The 22,135-nt window shown below is 42.2% G+C and overlaps 2 protein-coding genes across 2 annotated transcripts; both read left to right on the forward strand.

Moving 5' to 3' along the window:
* Positions 1-5,092: 5,092 nt before the first annotated feature.
* On the forward strand, positions 5,093-7,474 carry LOC308326538 (nibrin-like; the record flags this gene model as incomplete). The annotated part of the gene is made up of 1 exon (XM_080779470.1): positions 5,093-7,474. One exon carries the CDS (start codon positions 5,093-5,095, stop codon positions 7,472-7,474), a length of 2,382 nt encoding a protein of 793 aa, XP_080635596.1.
* Positions 7,475-12,558: 5,084 nt separating this feature from the next.
* On the forward strand, positions 12,559-20,580 carry LOC308326547 (caM kinase-like vesicle-associated protein; the record flags this gene model as incomplete). Its single annotated transcript, XM_080779484.1, has 10 exons — positions 12,559-12,662; positions 14,513-14,644; positions 15,170-15,244; positions 16,302-16,440; positions 16,860-16,980; positions 17,378-17,453; positions 18,259-18,395; positions 19,484-19,562; positions 19,844-19,931; positions 20,344-20,580. The coding sequence occupies exons 1-10, from the start codon at positions 12,571-12,573 to the stop codon at positions 20,578-20,580; spliced, it is 1,176 nt and encodes a 391-aa protein (XP_080635610.1). The 5' UTR covers positions 12,559-12,570.
* Positions 20,581-22,135: the final 1,555 nt, after the last annotated feature.

The raw sequence follows: 22,135 nt of genomic DNA on the forward strand, positions 1-22,135 counted from the left end.
CGTCATATATAAAAACACTGTACCAAGGCAAGCAAAACGGACAAATGCAGTGTCTATATCTATGTTCTGAGGGTTAGACAATGGTATTACAGCATTTTAATGTCATTAGTGCTAAGCCTACTAATAAATATGCAAATTAGTAGTGACCACCATTACAGAAAACGGTTTTGTACTCAAAGGGGTCCACACTCCACACACCTTATTTTCTTTTTTTCTGTTCTATATCTGTATATTTGGCATCCCTAGCAGATCTAATATACAAATATACAGTATGATCTGATGTACGTGCGTAAGTATCCATCTGGATGGGTGGGTCGGTCGTGTGCATTTTCAGAGCATGTTTATTGTAATGATAAATCAATCAACAGTGTTCAAGTAGTACACTTTAAGTTTCTATTGATCAGTGTCACAAACACACAATGAAAGTGGACCAGTAATCAAATGGACCCACGTAGTGTACGTTGTAAAACAACACTGGTTTAACATCTCTTTACTGTTTGCCAGCCCCCCGGACACATCTACAGTAAACCTCGCTCAATGTCACAGCTAAACGTGGTGAAGTCAGTCTTTCAGATTGTGATAAAATTCCCATTAATAGGGAAGCAGCACGTCGTCATTCAAATTGTTCAAAGAGGCGAAAGAGAAAAGAAGTCTGAATCAGCGATTGTGAAGTGGCGGACTCCCTTTGCTCCTTCCTGCCGTGAAGGAGGGCAGCCTATTATCTTGTTCTATATACAGTAGTAAGCTATAGAACACTTTGAGGGGGGAAGCCATTTTGATGACCTGAATATGTTCATTTCTGACAGCTCTACTGTAATAAAGGTGTGGCTTCCATGTGGATAGTGAACTTCTCGTGACATCAGTCATTTACGATTTTCACCAAATTTCAGCCCGATCTGACCCAAATGACATTTGCGGCAATTGCAATTGCAAAATCAATTGCTTTCTGAATTAATAATGTCTTTCTTACATGACATGCAGTGGTGGGTAAAATTAAAATTAAAAATTAAAAGTACAAATTACGAAGTACATTTTCAGAAATTGCCTGAAATTTTAAGACATTTTCAAATATACTGGAAATAGCAGATCTATAAGTTCTGTGAGCTTGTAGATCGACTATTTTCAATATATTTGAAATAGGGCTTAAGTTTCAAGAGTCCCTTAATTCCTAGAAATGTGGTGGAGTCAAAAATCTCAAAATATTTCAATTTGAATACTTAAGTACAGCACTCTAAGTAAACTGTAGTTACTGTTCACCAATGCTGGCATGGCACTGCATGGAATAAATCCATTAATTTTTTTTATCCATTAATAAATCTTTCATCCATGCAGTCAATGTAAATTTGAGCCTATGCAAGGGACTGCATACAGTAACATACTGTATCTAGCTCTCTGTTCTGCCCCCACAGTGTAGTGGTCATGTTTAATTATTCTGTCAAACTGCACCACCCTGTGGTACCCCAGGGTTTCTTATTTTCATGTTTGCCTTGTGCTTGCAATTAGATACAAGTTTTACAACATATATTTCAGCTGTGCTCAGTCAGTCAGTCAGTCAAATGTCTTCAGCTGTACTGCTGTTTGTGTCTTGTCTTGGGCTAAAAGCAATGTCTGTGAGTAACTTGATTGTTGATTCTATGATGGCAGGTTATTTTATGTTGTTTCATGTTGTTTGCATTTGTACAGATGTATTTTAAATCAGCTTAAGTGATAAGTGATTTGTACTTTGACACATGCTTTCTGTATTGTAACAGTAATTTGGAATGTTTGTATTTTGTAGTTACAGTTTCACAAATTGACGAGTAAACTTCATAAAGACAATGCCTTCTCTGTGGAGTTTGTTGGGAGATGTTTAGCTGGTGGGATAGCTGACATCCTCAGCTAGTGAGGCCTACACACTCTCCAAAATTCTAGAATTATGTAGAAATCCTAGATGAATGACAGGTAGTGTAACAGCAACCAGGAGTCTCTGGTGTAGCAGAGGAAAGAAGCAGGAAGTGAGAGTCAGGCCTGCTAGAATAAAAATCTGTCTTACTAGAGTGAAGCTGAGCTTCACAGACTGTGCAGTAGCTCCAACAAAAACAAGAAATGCTGAATTGCCTCAGAGCCGTGTCTGTCCAGAGACTCATACAGTATTCCAACGGAACAACAGTGGGTCGGGAGTCGGGAACCATTTTCATGGGTCGTGAGTAAATATGTAGAGGACGAGTGCTGCATAGTGCATAATGCAACACTATATGTATACAGGACGCATGTGCATCTGTAGAAGATACAATGCTGAATTATTAATTTAATATAACATAAGTAACACAAACGATGATCGTTCTGGCTGGCTATACCAAGAGAGCGCCCTTTCATCCCCTACTTCATACTTAGTCGTTGCATATAGCTAAAATAGCCTATTAGTTCATAGATTTTCTTACATTTGACGTATGAAATATTATTTACAAATATCTTTTACGTTTTACATTGTATTGTTTTTTTTGTAAATAAATGCCCTACTTCGTCATACTACAGTGAATTGTTTGAAAGTGAAAGTCTGTCTGTGGGATTTATAATATTGAACCAATGAGACGTATTCAGAGTAAGAGCATTGTTTTAACCCATTCTGACCGGGCACCCATTTTGGTGTTAGCATCATGTTATGCTTTACCTATTGAAAAATAGCAGATCTACAAGCTCATATCGCGCCACCGAGTGGCGCGATACGAGCTTGTAGGTCTGCTATTTTTGAAAAATTCGAAGAACGACTGACATTTTTAGAATCTGATCTCAGGTCAGAATGGGTTCATCAGACCAGTGTGTGTCCAGTGGAAACCTCGTATGAATCTGATCTCAGGTCAGAATGGGTTAAATCCCATGGATTCTTCACTACTGTCACGATGTGCTGATACAGCATGTAAAAGTGTTAACACGTAATTAGCTGTAAAAACCAAGACTCATTATGAAATTATATTATGCGCGGCCCCAGCGGGACGTCTCCGTCTGCAGTTCACAGTAAAACCCAGTTATCCACAGTAAAATGTTATTACTGTACTGTACTGTACTGTACTGTACTGTACTGTATACGTCCTCTCAGCGAGAGTGGAGCTCAGCCCCATGCATGCCAGCATAGGCAGGGACCAGGGTTGCTTAGCTTTGTCATCAATTGTAACTAATAAAGGGCATTATTTAACAACTCTGCCTTCGGGGGTCGAAGCTACGGTGGTTTTTATTTATTTATGTATTGCATAGTGCATTGTTTAACCACATGAACCCTAGCATCTCTATTCTGGGCATCTAATAATATATTGTTGCTAAAAACAGGAAATACGTTATTATAACATGCCCAGAACAAAACAGAGATCTACACACTCATTAACACGTTTGCAACGTGATGTGTTATGAGTAGATTTGCTCCCGATCATTTGTTTTTGAGCATCTGCCGATACAGATTTTTCACGATCCGATATTTATATTTCATAGAACACAACAGTACAATATCCAGTCTAATATCATGATATGGATATTATATTGATACTAGGGGTGTTTTTTGGCTCCCGATCCGAAAATAACATGATCGGGCGCCTGCTGGTCTTGTGGTCCAGGTGCATACCACATATACTGTAGGCTATGGCCTGACAGACATGGAACCAATTTGTACACTCTCAGAGTTACATACCGATAGGGACCGGGGACATTTGGAACCCACTCAAGGACATTTTGAGACCCACTGGAGTAGCAGAGTGTTTCCAGTGAGCCAACATGCACAATATCAGCACCCTGACTCTGTTTGACCAGAATGGAACAGAGCCTTTATTAGTGTCATCGGTAATACCTGTGAACTGTGAAGGAAGTAGGGAAGGCCCAGAAGTAGGAAGCATACAGTAGGAAGAGTTATTCTGTGTGCATAGAGCCTACTGTATATTGGGACTCCTATACAGGTTAGTCCGGGTGCCTTTGCAGCAGTGAGTGTAACTGGGAGGGATAGTGTTCCTCTGAATGTGCTGCACCCAGGCGGCAAGGAAGCTACACTGCTACAATATTAATTAATAGTCTGGTCGCTATTTTCCTCCTGCTACCGGCTGCAGAAGCCTTCTCCCAGAAGGATTACCATGTCATTGATTTGATTGGACTTTACACTTGATTTTATTACCTTAGTGATCATTGTGATCAATTCATGTCAGTCCGTCACGCCTCATGACACGTGCCATATATTTCTCCATGATGAAGATCACGACACTGACCTCATCAAACCCTATAGATAGCCATGCATACATGGAGAACACTGGATCATCACCTAGATCTGCATATGTGGAGCAGGCCAGCAACTCTATATACAGTAGATCTGACCTCAGGACACCAAGTTTATCTGACCTCATCAAACCCTTAGATCTCCATATATGGAGCTGACCTGTTCTGACTTTCCATTATGTTGAACCTTCCCCACCCGTCCTTCCTTTTCGATGTCTCCTTTTTGACTGATACCTGTCCATTCAAAATCTAGACGGGCCCGCCCCGAAAATAAAGGCAGTCCAAGGAGAACAAAAAAGTCCATATATGGGTATTCCCAGACCTGTTGTTTCTTTTTGGGACCATATTCTTTACAGTCTATGGTTGCATCTTCCTTCCAGAGTTTTGGGTCCAATACCGATCCTGGTTTTGGAGTGTCCTATGTTACCGATTCCTGAAGTGTGGCTTTGTGTGTACCCCCCGTGATGTCATGTGACATTCAAGTCACAAAATAAATAAAATAAATGTAATAAATGTGTGTATGGCTGACGTCATAGAGGACTGTCATAGGCTGTTTTTTTAAGAACATAAAATTGGCATTCTATCATACTGAAGTTTAAACATTAAAAATCATGTATCATATTTGCTAATCACAGCGACCGGCTATCATACTGTAATGAATTAAAAATGTACTTTGGCGATACCATGTCTGGTGTTCACATCATTAGCGACTTCATGTGATTTCTGTATCGGCGCATAATTGTTATGTAATTAGATTGTACGGAAGTTGCTGTATTTTGCAGTGACAAGCCTGCATGAGGACCACAAATATGTATATATCTATACAGTATATCTAGTGGTGAATGTTGTAGTTCTTGACAGAATGTGGATCATGAAGCGCCTGGTAGCTGGGGGTGAGTGCCACTACCTCTTCCCTGGTAAAGAGTATGTTGTGGGACGCAAGAACTGTGACATCCTGCTGTCTCGTGACCGGTCCGTCAGCAGGGTTCATGCCCACCTCGCTGCTACTGACCAGACCCTAACAGTGAAGGACAGCTCCAAGTATGGAACGTTTGTCAACAATCAGCGTCTGTCAAATAACACATCGCTGAGCCTGGGAGAAGGAGACCAAGTCACCTTTGGAGTTTTCCAAAGCGAGTTCAGTGTGGACAGGATGCAGTTGGTGGTTTGTTCATCGCGTGTGGACGATGAGGGCAAGGCGAGGCTCTCTCAGGCCCTGCTTCCTCTGGGAGGTGTACTGGTCAACAGCTGGACAGAGGACTGTACTCACCTGGTCATGCCCACTGTCACGGTCACCATCAAGACTATAAGTGCTCTCCTGTGCTGCCGACCAATCATCAAACAGGAGTTCATCAGTGAGCTGAGCAGAGCAGTTCAGCAAAAGCATCCCATCCCTGAAGCTGACAGTTTCGTCCCAGAGTTGGATGAGCCCCATCTGCACAGAGAGGAGGTGGATCTCACAGCCAGGCCAGAACGCCGACGGCTCTTTGTTGGGAAAACCTTTGTCTTCCTCAGTGACAAACAGCTCAAACGTGTGGGTGCAACGGTGGCTTTTGGAGGTGGGCAGAGCCAGCTGTTGGCAGAAGGCAGTCTTCCCCGCCCGCTGCTACAGTCGCCACAGAGCTGCGTGGTCAACGTGGTCACCAGGAGCTCCCAGGCCTCCATAGTACCTTCTTCCACCATGGACTGGGCTGACTCTGTGGGGAGGATTCTGCAAGAGAAAGCCTTGCGGTGGATCCCAGAGTTTGAGATTGGCTTGGCCGCCGTCTACATCTCTTGTGACAAATACTGCAATCCAACCCATGCCATGACAGACACGGTGGGGGTCTGTGCAAAGTCCAGAATTCACGGTGCCACACATTCCCAGAATGCAGTGGAGGAGACAGTGTTAGCAGGAGTATCTCTGAACATCACAGCATACGCCGTCAACACAGAACCCTCACAAGGCATCAGTTTGGATCAACATGAGGTAACGGGGGTGACAGCAGTAGGAGAGACTCCCGAGAAGAGACACAGAGGCAGCTCAGTAATTACGGTGGCTGAGACCATCAGTTCATCTATCAGCTCTACACAGAAAACAACCTCACACGGGAAGCAGACAGACAGATCACCACACCAAGGTGTTGTGACAGCAGGTGTGGCTGACCTTACTGTGCATCCAGTCCCGTCTAAGGCGACCAGCTTTGGGGCCATGTTCTCTCTGAAGCAGTCCCCTCAAAAACAGAAGCCATCTACAGTAACGTCTCCACAGAAACGGTCTTCTCTCGCCAGCTTCTTTCAGCCACCCGATAAGAAAAGACCTCGGGAAGATGACTCCTCCCCTGTTGTGTTGGAGTCAAAGCGGTCCAGGGATCTTGGTCACCAGGCCTCGGGGTCAGAGTTTTTCCCGGGCCAATCTCCCACCGGCTGCTACCCTGACCAGGGCAGAAAGAGGAAGGAGATGGATGCAGGGTTTGAGCTGGAAGAAATAGAGTCTGAGGACATGGACGACTTCGATGATCAGCAGCCGTACCAGCAGGTTCAACCAGCAGGACGCAACAAAACCCGGCCTGATGCGCTTGTAGACGCTAAGAAGTGTGAACACTCCACAAATCAGAGAGAGGCTTTAAGTGTCGGGACACTTTCTAGCAAGAGGTTGCGGCTCGCCAATCAGCTGCCAAGCATGGAAGTAGAGGAGTTACCAGTGTCCAATAGAAACCAGAGCCTTGAAACAGAGGAGCGGTCTTCATCCAATAGGAGACAGCAGCCACAGCCTGTGGAAGATGAGGCATCCAATCAGAAGTCCAGTCCTCCTCTCTGGCAGGCTGCCAAAGAGGAGGAGGTGTCCGTTGTTGTGCATTCAGAAGAATGCAATGGTGTTTTTGGCCAACAGAAGTCTTCTGAGACCCCACTGAAGCCCACCAAAGTCAAACTGGAGACCCCCGTGTCGGGGGCAGACGAAGATCTTCCTCAAACTGGGTTATTCATCGAGTTTAGATCACTGACAGTCAAACCACGGCACTTCCAGGGAAACGGCTCCACCACCAATTTCAAACGCTTCCGCAAGGTTCCAGTGCCCGGAGCCAAAGGCAGACCCAGCTTCATAGGAGCATCAGATCTGTTTGTTTACAACAGGAGCAGCAATGCTGAGCTAGACGAATGGCTTAGAGCTGTTGCTGAGGACGAACAGCGGAACAGCAATGAGCAGACTCTAGAAGATGATCTGCTCATGTACAACCCCACCAACGTTACCAGGATAACATGAAATGCTATCGTATCGCAACCTGAGGGAGCACGAGTATGTTTTACTAGCAGAGAATGTACAGTGGATGGATTGCATTGCTATGCACTACGTGCTTACTCGAAGTAAGTTAATTTATACGTTTTGATTCAAATAAAACGTTTCTGTTAAAGGTTAAAGCACTATAGTAGCGCACACTTAGAGTGTTTGTTCACTAACAGGGGTCTTCCCGACTATCATGATGATTATGTATGATGTGAAGATGTATTTATATTGACTGACATGACATCACACAAAGAGGTCACGTGATGTCATTTGCCATTGACGTGGCCCGAAAGTCAAAAGAATCATCATAAAAAGTCCATAGACATGATGGCGTCACAGGCAGAACACTGCACAGACAGATGTTGGAGGGGCTAGCACCCCTCAAAAAATACATTTTCATTTTTCAGCCAATCAAGAGAGTACCCATTTATCAGCTTTTTTTTAGTGTTCAAGTTCACAGTTTATTTTCCACATTTTTCCATGAATTAATTTTGCCTCAAAAAGGCAAAAACGGCTGACCTGACTCCGCCAGATTGCGGCAGTATTGAGTTCACAAGTTCCCTCCTCCTACCTTGATCTGGTCTCTCTCAAGCAGAAACGATGAACCGGAAGCAGCGGGACAAAAATCTGATATCTCCATAATAATTTTGAGTTGTAGTCTTGTTAGGTTGTGTTTACATTTGAGCTGTGGCACAGCTACAATACGTCATCAGTCTCACGTTGATCGCTCCGATCAGCATTTGACCGGAGTGCATCGTCTCTGCCCGAGAGAGACCAGATGGGAGCAGGAGGAGGAACTCGCTGCTGCCGCTATCTGGCGGAGTCAGTTTAAAAAACAGCAGAAGTACTTGTAATCTCACAATGTGTTGCATCGTGACTATATGAGCAACACCTTATTAAAGCATCTCTGTGGACACAATGAGGAGGGCGTAATGAGCCCCTCTGTGTGCTGCCTGTGGTGTCCTTGTGTAAAGTACTCTCCGCGCTCATGCTGAAGGAATGATTCACAGCCCGAGACACCGTAACCTATGCTCTCTGGCTGCACTCATTATTTGCCAATCCTCCTTTATAACAAGAATCTGTGGCTAATTACATGTTGCTGTCAGGTGGAAACATTGCTTGTACATCCAAAACATTGCTGTTGAGGAAATGTATCTGTTTGTCTGTCTGTCTGTCTGTCTGTCTGTCTGTCTGTCTGTCTGTCTGTCTGTCTGTCTGTCTGTCTGTCTGTCTGTCTGTCTGTCTGTCTGTCTGTCTGTCTGTCTGTGATAAACCAACCGTGTCATCTCGCTTTCCTTAAACACAAGCCTAACATTAATCTCAATTGAAACCCTCCACAAATTACACACATACTGTACACACAGTCTTGGAGCCTAAACCTGAAACGTTGTGTCCTTGATCCTCCTCCCACTCTATCCATCTACTTAGTTACCGTTCGGTTCATTGCACCTACATTTATTATATTGAAAGCACTGCTGTTTGTTTCAGATTGTGGTGTATTTTACTTTACTGGAGTATTTCCAATATTTTAAAACTTTCTTGTTAACAAGTTACTATAGTTATTATACTATATATATTATACTATGTATATTTTGATTCTTATTTCAAAACATACATTAAACACTTCATCCCTATATACATTTTGTCCAACAGCCGATATATATATATAGCTTGTAGATCTGATATTTTCAAAAGATTTTTATGATATTTGAAAACTTGTGAAATTGGACATTGTGCATAATGAGTAGTAGGCTATACTTTCTACTTTTGGTACAGAGTATTTCTACATTGCAGAATTGATACTTTCACTTTTTCCACCACTGGTGGACGCTATATATATATACACTCTGGGGACATGACTGGTGCTCTCAGCAGCTCAGTCAGGTTACGATGGGGACATGACTGACGCTCTCAGCAGCTCAGTCAGGTTACGATGGGGACATGACTGACGCTCTCAGCAGCTCAGTCAGGTTACGATGGGGACATGACTGACGCTCTCAGCAGCTCAGTCAGGTTACGATGGGGACATGACTGATGCTCTCAGAAGCTCAGTCAGGTTACGATGGGGACATGACTGACGCTCTCAGCAGCTCAGTCAGGTTACGATGGGGACATGACTGACGCTCTCAGCAGCTCAGTCAGGTTACGATGGGGACATGACTGACGCTCTCAGCAGCTCAGTCAGGTTACGATGGGGACATGACTGACGCTCTCAGCAGCTCAGTCAGGTTACGATGGGGACATGACTGATGCAGTCAGGTTACGATGGGGACATGACTGACGCTCTCAACAGCTCAGTCAGGTTACGATGGGGACATGACTGACGCTCTCAGCAGCTCAGTCAGGTTACGATGGGGACATGACTGACGCTCTCAGCAGCTCAGTCAGGTTACGATGGGGACATGACTGACGCTCTCAGCAGCTCAGTCAGGTTACGATGGGGACATGACTGACGCTCTCAGCAGCTCAGTCAGGTTACGATGGGGACATGACTGACGCTCTCAACAGCTCAGTCACATTCACTCTACTCCCACTCTGTTCCCGTTGTCACTTCTAATGCAAGATTTGCCAAATATTAAGCCGATTTGCCACACAGACATTCTCCGCCAAAATGTAGCATCCAAAGATGGAACAGTTGTTCAGTAAATGTAAAGTTGTCCTGTTGAATTTCAAATTAACCTCGTTCATTGTCTCCACCAGGCGATTTATTTTTTTCTGTTTTTTTACTGTAAACCAGCCTGCTCAAAGCTGGCTCCTCAATAGGATTCAGGAAAGGAGAATAAGGTGGAAGGAATAGAACAGAAACATTTTCTAATGATGCCAACAACTGTGTAATGGCTGAGATTGGGTTGGACCCTCTGGCCAGCCTCGCTCATAGTCAAACCACAGTTGCCCTAATCTCATTAGATATGACCGTTCTCCTTCTTCTTTTTCCTCTTCCTCTCCCTCCTCCTCCTCCTCCTCGTCCACCACCTTGTTCTCCTCCTCCTCCTCCTCCTCCTCCTCCTCCACCATGTCCTCATCCTTCTCTCTGTCCATCTACTCCTCTACCTCCTCCTCCTCCTCTCACTCTTACCCCTCAACTTCTCTGGTTGTCGATCTCTTCAAGGTTCTCCATTGTTCACCAGACAAAACACAGGCTCTCAAGCCCCTTTTATGCTGCAGTCCTGATAGAAAATTGCTCACCAGACCTGAATGTTTAGAGATTTGACTATTTGTGTGTTGTAGGTTGATGCTTTGAGATTTGATGTGAGAATGAAAGTCTAATGCAAATAAGGGAGTGTGATGTAGTGCAAATTATGTCGAGTGATTCAGATTAGGTACATGAAGTGAAGGTTGTGCAAATTGTGTTTTCGATTTTTGTGTGTTAACAATCGTGAAAAACTGTAATAGGGTTAAATAACCAATTAACCTGCAATTATATATAACGGGTCAACATGACTGTTTTATAATTGACTATATAATAGCTGAAAATAGTGAATGTGTATATGTGTATTACATTATTTATTGTAATGTATTTAATACATATTTTATTGATTAAATCGGTTAGGTTGATTATCATTATATTGCACTCATTTAATGCCATTTAATGCAATATAATTAAGTATGTGATGTCAGTTGCTGTTACTTGTATAGTTAGGCTGTTTAATGTGAGAGATGCTTTTGCTTAAATGCATGTGAGCTGAAAGTTGACAAGACGATACAGAACAATGCATGTCACCAGATTTTGTGCAATTATCATCATTAGAAACACTATTTAAAACGAGTAGGAGAATTGTTAATTCTTCATGAATACCCATAGCTCTCTTGAGAGGCAAAAAAAAGGTCTGCAACTCCACAGCTGTTGTTGCTGAATCAGAGAGAGAGAGAGAGAGAGAGAGAGAGAGAGAGAGAGGGGGGTCAAGGCTAGAGCACATCAGGTTCTTCTCTGCACAGAGGTTCTGTTTACAGACAGACAGAAACTGCAGGGTACTTTATACAAAATGCAGTTGTTGACTCACAGTCCTGCACAGTTCACTCAATAAAGGAGAGATTTTGTGATTCTGTTGCTGATTTAACCATTTAAGAACTGCATGAGGCCAATTACAAATGCCTTTCCAAAGTTCTAAATCAGTTCTAAAAAATGTAAATCAAAAACTTTCTCAAACGTTTTTGTGCCACGGACCGCCAAAAGGATATGTATTTGGCCCATAGACGTAAGAAAATATGGACAAAGCGTTCTCCGGGTCTGATATGGACGACGTACGATCCACAATTCAAGGGTCAGCCCTTGAATTGTAAATCGCCATCATTTCTAGATCCGTTTGGGCCCAGCTGGCCATTGGCTGGCCCAGACAACGAGGCGGGACTTCCCATGTTGGTTTTTGTTTTGACTCGAGCGGGGGGTGGATCCCGATCATAGACTGTAAAGGTAGCCACGCCCCTCAGAACATACTCGACTTTATTGTCATTTTTTTTATAAATGGGACCATAATTTTCCAAAAAGAATATTATGACATGAGAAATGAGACTTTAAACTAGTGACTGGAAGCAGAAAGTATTCATGACCATGTTTATTAAGGTAATACAGTCTAGGTTGGGCCCAAATACAAGGACCTCTATGGAGCTATGGGGTTTTTTGGGCCCAATGACAGCACCACAACAGGCCATTATATGAACTTTCAGGAAGTCAGGATTTCCTACTGGCTTCAGACACTATTGGCTTCGGCCGCAGACTCCCCCGTCTGAAGTGTTTTTGTGCCAGGGACACCCCTAGAAGAGAAGAGTTGTGTTTTAAAAAAAATCAGACCCATCTGAAGTGAGTGGTGCAATAATTAAACATGTACAGATGTACAGCGTGTCACTTTTTTGAGAACTACTGTTCTAAAACACAGTTCTAAATCTTCTGAAAAACGTATTGCTTTATCTAAAAATGACACAGATGCTTTCCCAGTTTTAATGGGTTAACCATTCGGTGTGGGTTTTTTTAGTTGTTTTTTTTGGTAGCTGAAAAATAATTCTACTTGTTGTGTTGTTGTGGTGTTGTTAACAGGTTGTGTTGAGCGGTGTGCTCCCTGGCTAGGGCTGGTGTGGCCATGCCATTTGGCTGTCTAACAGTTGGGGAGAAGGACTACAACACTCCTTCCGAAGTCGCTGACAAATATGACCTGGGACAAATTGTTAAATCGTGAGTATACCTGTGCAGCAAGCAGTACGGTGTCAAATAACTATGTATATTTACTCAAGTACTGTGCTTAATTGCCTCTAATAGCCTAGACTGCCTAAGTATAGAGTTAACTTTGAACAGCTACTGCACCAACCGCTGAGTTGCTTGTCATGGAAATCCACTTTGAAATGGTGTAATCGCTTGTTGTAGTGTAGAAGAATATCCCATAGCGGCGATCACAACAACAGCCCGCTGGATTAACCCATTCTGACCTGAGATCAGATTCATACGAGGTTTCCACTGGACACACACTGGTCTGATGAACCCATTCTGACCCGAGATCAGATTATAAAAATGTCAGTTGCTCTTCGATTTTTCTAAAATAGCAGACCTACAAGCTCGTAGCGCGCCACTCGGTGCCGCGCTATGAGCTTGTAGATCTGCTATTTCTCAATAGCTAAAGCATAACATGATGCTAACACCAAAATGGGTGCCCGGTCAGAATGGGTTAAGAGCATCTGCTAAATGCCTAAATTGGAAATTGGAAAATTGTATCATGAGATCCTGCACATAATGTGAGACGTCAAAATGAATTGAAATAAAAAAACAAATGTAGCTTATATGTATCAGGTCTGGATCGCATCTTGGTACTATTGCAGTGTGTGATCACTAGTCGGCGATCAATTGTTTAGTATGAAAGCCACAAAGATATAATGGCAGCAGATTTAAAAAAGGACTCCACTAGTTTGAAATACATAACAAACTGATGACTATAAAAGTCCTACAGTGTGTAGGCGCTATAACAGGGCAACCAGACTATATAGCAATGTCACACTTTATTTTTTATTTTTATAGTCTACCATATTCTTTGCTGGCGAGGACTATTTATATTTAGATTGTTGAAGCTGTACAATTCTGATTATTATTATTATTATATATTCCAATACTAGAGTTTGTTCCACAGAGTCTGGGATGTTGGAACGATTAAATGACCGGGTTGTCAGGATCAAAAGTGACCTTGATGAGCTGGCCGCCAAAAAATAGGGCAGTGTTCCAACTTCCAGCACATCTTTTCCATAGAACTGCATGGCAGAAAGTCACTGGCAGCTCAAAAACAGTTTCTGGCTGGTAGTCCAGTCTGGCAGTGTGCCGCGGGTTCGACTCCCGATCCCGAGAGCCTTTACTGCATGTCACCCCCCCCTCATCGCTCTCCTGATTTCCTGTAAGCCTACTGTCTGTCCCTCCATAAAAAATATAAAAAATAAAGGCGAAAGCCTAACTCTGTCTACCAGCTCTGTGTCTCAGAGGTGGACTGCACATGGTTGGTAGGCTGGTTTCTGAACTGCTCATAACCTAACTCTGAGAGGCAGTGGGTTTAGACAGAAATTATACCATGTTATTATAATGAGCATTAGTGAGGATAAATTGTATGAAGATAAGTTTGTAGCGTGTACCTCCACATGCGTTACACCCCCTAGTGAGACCTGTCACTGTCGGGTGGAAAGAAGATGTTGGCTTGACGGTCCGGGTATCGGAGGAGACCTGAGGCTTTCTTCACCCTCCCAAAGACTGATTGTGGGGGTTGGCGGAGATGGAGTACTTGTAGAGAGGCTGCAGGGGAATTGGGAATTGGCTTTACTAAATTGGGACTTGAAGGGGAGAAAATATTTTTCTTTTGTCTTGAAGGGGCATGTTTTGCACAACGACATAGTCTTTTCATTATGTCTGCCCATGGTCTCTGTGATTCATACGTTTGTTTATCTCTTGTCACTGATACAAAAATCTGATGTTTTATTTTAAAGAAAAGGGGTCTTGTTTTAATGGTTAAACTGTTATGATGTTAATGTGAATTATTTCGTCTGTCTTGTCAGAGAGGAATTTTGCGAGATATTCCGAGCAAAGGACAGGAATACGTTGAAAATGTTCACCTGTAAAAAGTTCATCAAAAAGGATGGGAGAAAAGTGAGGAAAGCCGCCAAGAATGAGATCCTGATCTTGAAAATGTGAGTGAAGTTTTTAATTCTCTTATTGCTGTAATATACAATAACAAACATAAGACTGGATTTAAAATTGACTTTATAAATCCCTCATACATGCATAATTGCAGACACATGCACTTTCAACCTTGTGTTGGCAACGAATTTAAAGTGAAAATAGCCCATATACATGCATCTTTTTTGAGAATTTTGAGTGACATAAAAGATGAGGCATTCAATCATTTATGAAAGAAAACATAAAAATATGAAACATGAAGATGAAAGGTTTCTGCCCGACAGTGATGTTATTTTCAAGATGATATTGCATTGCTGGTATCATAGGCTTGAATGATACGCCTGATTTATAAGTAACTTAAGCCTGATTTATCCTACGTCGCATGAGGGTGTTGCACGCCAAAAATAGATGGTCAACAAGCTCATAATGTGATGAGTTGTGAGCTTATAGATCTGCTATTTTGACCAACTTGTACAACAAAGTATAAATCAGGATTTACTGCTCAAACTAAACACATTCCTCTCCTCCTTTCATAGGGTGAAACACCATAACATCCTCCAGCTGGTCGATGTCTTCGAGACCAAGAAAGAGTACTTCCTCTTCCTGGAGCTGTGAGTGTCTTGTTGAGGCGCTTTGTGAGCCTTTGATTAATTAAAGGCGGTGGTTCTAGGGACGCACGCACGCACGCACGCACGCACGCACGCACGCACGCACACACACACACACACACACACACACACACACACACACACACACACACACACACACACACACACACACACACACACACACACACACACACACACAGTTAAGACATTTAAATATATGCACAGTTTATGCTAAGAAAAAGAAGAAACAAAAACAATCACATGCATCAACAAAAGCCATATTCATAAACAGACTAGACCTCTTGGGAAAATATACACTCATTCTGTGGCTTTCGTGGTTTAGCTACCAGCAGCCTTTCATAGTTTGATGGCAGCATCATTTCCATTTTCCCTGGCAATTTACATAAATTGTAGGCTTCCCAGAGGCTTAGAAGCAAAAATGAGGAACAGTTTAAACACTTTAGCCCTGTTTTATTTTACAACTATTAAAAAATAGCTGATCGAATAGATTTGTGAACTTATAATAATATATTTTTGAAGATTTTACATTACAATACAATACAACTCCATTAATTCAGGCCTTATTCATTATGTCCGTGTTTTTCACCCTTTTTTAAACCGGCGCTAGCCCCTCCAACGCCTGGCTTTGTGTCATATTTTCATATTGTGCTATTGCTAGTTTTACTTCACTGAAAAGAACACTAATTATGGTGTGCGGTCAGGCCCACGCTTGAATCAGGGAGAAGGACCAAGGACGTCCCTGACATGCATAAACACCAAAACAATAACACAGGGGACAGAGTGTGGGTAGAACAAGAATCCTTCAGCTGGCTGCAGAGGGCGGCAGGGAGAGGTCCCTGTCCCTGCTCTCCCGCCCAGAGATGTTCCGGGATTAAAGGAGCCAAACATCTGTGAAGGGTGGCTCCCGGCTGATGACCCTGGGCCTGACACACTTCCGACGGTGCTGGCTCACCATGGCACCGTCGGAAGTGTATCAGGTGGAGATGCCCAGAAAGTGTTCTCACTTCTCACTTGTGCTTACATCTATTGCACACCTCAGGGCTACAGGCAGAGAGGTGTTTGACTGGATCCTAGACCAAGGCTACTACTCAGAGCAGGACACCAGCAATGTACTGAGACAGGTGCTGGAGGCTGTCGCCTACCTGCACTCACTGAGAATCGTCCACAGAAACCTGAAGGTATACTTCTTATTACATACATAAATACACTGTCCATCGCTGACACCTAGTGCTGAAAGGTAGCACCTGCACTTGACATGCCACAATAATATGCTTTAATCCAAATAATGAAATGAAATAAAGTGCACCAGTGGTGGAAAGTAAATGAGTAGATTTACTCAAGTACTGAACTTAAACACAATTTTGGTTTAGGCGAGTCTGAGCATATGAATATTTTAAAACAGCCTGGGGTGCACACAAAAGGAAAGTAGACGTTACAATTTGTTTGTTTTAGAGTGAAATAACCCTTTTAGTGCAAAGTGATTCTTACACCACAGAAGTGCACAGTTGCATTTGGTAATCATGGCAAAAAAAATACCTTCATGTTATTCCTTTTTAATCACAATGATTACTTTAATATCTATTTCTGTCTGGTGCAGCTGGAGAATTTGGTGTACTTTAATCGTTTGAAGCACTCCAAAATTGTTATCAGTGACTTCCAACTAGCCAAACTGGAAAATGGACTCATTAAGGACCCCTGTGGCACACCAGATTATCTTGGTAAGGATTTGGTTTTAGATCAGTAACAAAAGCATTAATTTAACTATAATTGGTCAACTGTATTAAGGCATTTTGATTAAAGATGATGTAAGTGAGGTGTGCAATATGGTTTTGAGGGATGACACATTTTATATATTGTTGCTGTTGGGCAGAAACCTCTTATCTCTGTTTTAACTTAATTTGTGTGTTTTTATTTATTTATTAATGCCCTACTTTGCCCTACTAAAATAGATAAACGTATTGCATTTTGAGCTTGTAGATCTGCTATTCTTTATTTAAATTCCAAAAAGTAACCATTTTGTAGGTTTCCACCCATCAGCAACGATATTATGATTTTGTGTATTGTGTTTTGTCAGCTCCTGAGGTGATATTATGATCTTGTGTATTGTGTTTTCAGCTCCTGAGGTGATCGGGAGGCAAAGATATGGAACGCCAGTCGACTGCTGGGCAATAGGGGTCATCATGTACATCCTGTAAGTGTTCCTGTAATAGTTTTTTATGGATTACTTACTTACTTAGTTCTCCAAGTATCCCGATCCTCAGCCAACACTTCCAGCTGTCCCCAAGCTGGCCCATAGCTTTTGCATCTGCCTCCAAGTCTCTGCGCCAGGTGTTCCGTGGCCGACCTCTCTTTCTTTTCCCTTGGGGGTTCCACTTGAGGGACTGCCTTGTGGTGTTTGAGGCTGGTTTTCGGAGAGTATGGCCTATCCATCTCCAGCGCCTTTTGAGGATCTCTTCCTCTGAGGATTACTTTTTTATTAATCAAAAGCATGCTTTTTATATCAACAAATCAAGGCAAACAATTTAAAGGATTATTTCTAAATAAATGGCTAAATTAATTAGTTTGATTAACCACTTTGCCCTAAATTATGATTTTTGAGCTATTGTAACTATATACTTATACAGCATTATACCCATAATGCATTATAGAGGTGCCTAGTAAGTGTTACCAAACCTTGTGTTATCCATGGTCACCTATAATAACAAAAAATATGATCACTTACCAATTATCTGTTAGAATCGCTTTTTTTATAACTGATTGAACCAATTAGTTTGATGTACTGTTGCAGCCCTATTCACAACTACGTGAAAGTATAAAACAGTAAAGTTTATATAACCTTTCACTGTTATATTTTTCACACGAACCATTCCACATGAGTATATATTATTTTTCTCTAAGCACTACTTTTAGTAGCAACTAAGCTTCCAGACCAAAGTGATGTGGGCACGCTTTTAAAGAGTGGTTAACGTTGTGTCTTTCTCTTCCGAACTCAACAGTTTGTCGGGGAACCCTCCGTTCTATGATGACGCGGAGGAGGACAACTATGATAACCACGATAAAAACCTTTTCCTGAAGATTTTGTCAGGAGACTATGAATTTGATTCACCATACTGGGATGACATTTCTGACTCAGGTATCACTATGAGATCACTGGGCCTCATCAGGCTAATGTTTTTTTTTCTCTTTTTTGGGGGGCTTTTTATGCCTTTATTGATAGGGAATAGTATACAGACAGGAAAGGGGAAGAGAGATGGGGACTCGGGAGTGACAAAGGCCGTCGGGCTTGGGAGTCAAACCCACGGCACACCTTCCGGCTGACTTGGCTGCCACGGTGCCCAGACTGTTGAGCTAAGTGTATTTTTAAGCAGAACACAATAATTGTGTTTTAGTCGAATCAGCGGTTCTGGACAAACACCGATCTGACCGACTTCAACACAGGCACTGCACTATCCCCTGGGGTCCTTGGTGACACACGTGCCGAGTTTAAAGTAAATTAGTCAGGTGGAATTTGGGATAGGACAGAAGGTGTTTTTACTAGTTTTTTCATTTTTTTCCTAAAGTAACTACTGGGAATGAGGACATTTGTGCAATCAAAGCCAGCAACATCCCATCAATGCCAGTTTTCATTGTTGCTACACTATATCAATATCAAATCACAAGTGTGGGAACCCTAGTTTAACAACTTAAAACTTGATTACGTAACTGGAATCTTTGCTTTATCAGCAGTGGTGCTGGGGTGATCCGATCTGACTTTATGATCCAGGAATGTTGATGATCATGTGACTAAATGGTCTAATATTCTATTTCAGTATCTTCGTAAAGGTCTCTATTCTACTCTGACTGGTAGTTAGGAACCAAATGGACCGTTAATGGGTCTGTAACTCTGACAGTGTATAAATGATATATATACATTTATAGAGAAGTTAAGTGTAGATTGAGGTCGTCGAGGATGAAAAGTGCCCTTTTCTTTTTCTTTTTTATATAATATTTGTTTTATTTGGAAAGTGCAATACAATACATATAGCAATTTTACATATGACACAAGAGCAGTTCCCAAGATTTTTTTTTTTTTTTCCACCCCTCTTCCCTCCCTCATCCCCCCTCCATGTGGCACCATCTCCAATGTCTCTGTATAGTCCTTTTTCTACATATGACATCAAGTCTGTGGGTCCTTTTCATTATTTACATGGATTAACTCTAGGTTTGTTTGTTTTTTTACAGCCAAAACACTTGTAGCATCATTGATGGAAATAGACCAAGATCAACGACTAACAGCACAGGAGGCTATAAACCATGAATGGTAAAAGTTCTCTCTCAGAAATACTGAAAACATTGTTTATTGGCTCTGCTATATATGGAGTATGAGAGATGACAGTTCTGTCCTGACCTTAAATATAATTCTAGGGGCTTTTACTTAGTTGAAAATGACTAGTTTTACGGTTAATACAAAACATACACTACAGTACGTATAGTGATGAATGGTTATGTATTATTACTGTAGGTCATCAGGCTACTGCCATGAATTGGCTCAACCAAAAATCTGAGTAGGCTTCTTCCACCAATGGTTGTCCTTTGCCTCAGGATTTCCGGGAACGCAGCCTCAAATAAGAACATCAAGGATGGAGTCTGTGCGCAGATAGAGAAGAACTTTGCCAAAGCCAAGTGGAAGGTAACTTTTACAAAACGTATTACCATTTACTCGAGTATCCGAATCCACTACATCTCAGATGCAAATTATATATTTTTTACATTTATTTGTAGTGGAGTTTACAGCAGTTGCACCTCTAGACAATTGTTCCCAAACCTTTTAGTTTGAGATCCAAAAGAGGAATTTGCTGTTTCTCCAGGATCCAAGCTAGTGAAAATTGCCGATTTTCTACAAGCTCACATCATGTGTGAGCTTGTAGAAAATATTTTTGAAATAATAATGAAAAACTAAATGTAGGACACAATAAAAAGGATATTTAGTTGCAACCCATGAAAATGTGTCCGCGACCCAAAAATGGGTCCCGGCCCACTGTTTTGGAAACACTACCTGATGAACTAGAACTAACTATCCCTCGATTGTTTATGGCTCACAGAAAGCGATAAGGGTGACCACCCTCATGCAGAGACTTCGGTCCCCTGAACAGAGTGAGTCGGGAGGCACTAGTCCCGTCGTGGGGCCTCCGGGGGGTCCCGTACCACCTGGCAACACTCCTGCACCCCCAGCCGGACGCCCAGGGTCCCTGGGACCTGCCGGCACGCAGGCTCCTGTCAACACATGCACTGCCATCAGCCCTGCAGCCTCCATGACCAGCAGTGCTGGCCAGCCATAGACCCACTGCCACGGTCGGGGACATTCTCCAAACATCATTGCAAACACAGGGTCATTAGACTGATTCAAAGTAGTATTTTAACGCCTACTGCGGCTTTCGCGTGCACCCGGTACAGTTACAGTATGTTGCTCGATTCAATATTTGATATTCATTTGGTCAGACACACAATTCAAACTCCAAGTGTTGAACTTGAACCATGTTAAATGAATTGAAAATACTAGTCCATTCTGGTGACAGATATTGTCCTTCCTTGTTCAATTACTTATTTTTTTTATGAAAAAAGCAATGAAATTGTGTGTGTGTGTGTGTGTGTGTGTGTGTGTGTGTGTGTGTGTGTGTGTGTGTGTGTGTGTGTCCACTCAAGCATTAGAAGGACAATATCAATCACCAGAAGTAGAGACGTGTTTCACATTTGTTTTCAATGAGGCTCATATATTTTAGGAGGGGCATAGATATCCTACAGTAGCCTACATGTCTGAAATATACAGTAGGTGCATGATAATGTCTGAAATATCCAAATACTGAATCAAGCAGCTTTAAACTGTCTGGGATGCACGCAGAAGCCAGAGTAGATGTTAAAGTATCCCTGTAAAAAACAATGTAAAAAGGACCTGTGCCATCCCGAATACATAATGTAGTGGCATATTGATAAAGTCTGTATTCTGTTCAGCTGTCTCCTAACCCACATCCTTAATGGAGGCTGGAGCACTGCTTTGTTCACACTCAGCCCAAATCCCATTTCAGCCTATTCAAATTGTTTTAATCAAGTCTGAATTAACAGCAAAAAAAAGGGGGAAATTTAAACCACATTCCTAGGTGGTTGGAAATTCTTTCAAATTGGATTTCTAAAGATGTGTGTGAGTTTGGACACTCGGACACGGAACCCTGATTTATATTTGGAAGTATGATGAGGTCGCTTAGCAGATCCTAGCACGTCGCATTGTCATCAGAGTACTATTATGAATATAGCATTACTCACACAATACAGTATGTCATTACTTTGTTACCACCACCAATGCAGATAGGTCAACAATGACACAAATGCCATCTGATGACTTTTCAATTAACAGTGTGGACAGTCTGTCCTAGATCAGATTTCAGAAACGAATGGGATTTGCCTGCAGTCTGAACAAAGCCAAAGAGCTGCGTTTGTATATTTAATCCACCCTCTGTGAACTGTGTGATTGTGTGATTGTCTTACTGTATGTATCGTACAGTACACTGTAGCCTACTTCCTTTAAACGTTGCTCTCCTGTCCGCTCTGTGCCCCTCAATGAGTGGACGTGTTAAATATTGTTGCTGTCGGGCATGTCTCCAAATCTCAACTTTCAAATCTTTTTCGTAAATGAATGCCCTACTTCATCATCATACAAGCCAGTCGCACTAAAGCAGTGAAAATAGCAGTACTACAAACTCACCACACGCTCCTATATGCGACGCGTCGTGAACTTGTAGATCGGCTGTTTTAAAAAATATATATAATAATGAAGAAATAACTTTCTTTTAACATATATTAGGTTTCCACCCAGCAGCAACAGTACTGAAAACAACTTTA

This window comes from Protomyctophum bolini, assembly GCF_963924005.1.
Source record: "Protomyctophum bolini genome assembly, chromosome: 2".
Classification (NCBI taxonomy): Eukaryota; Metazoa; Chordata; class Actinopteri; order Myctophiformes; family Myctophidae; genus Protomyctophum; species Protomyctophum bolini.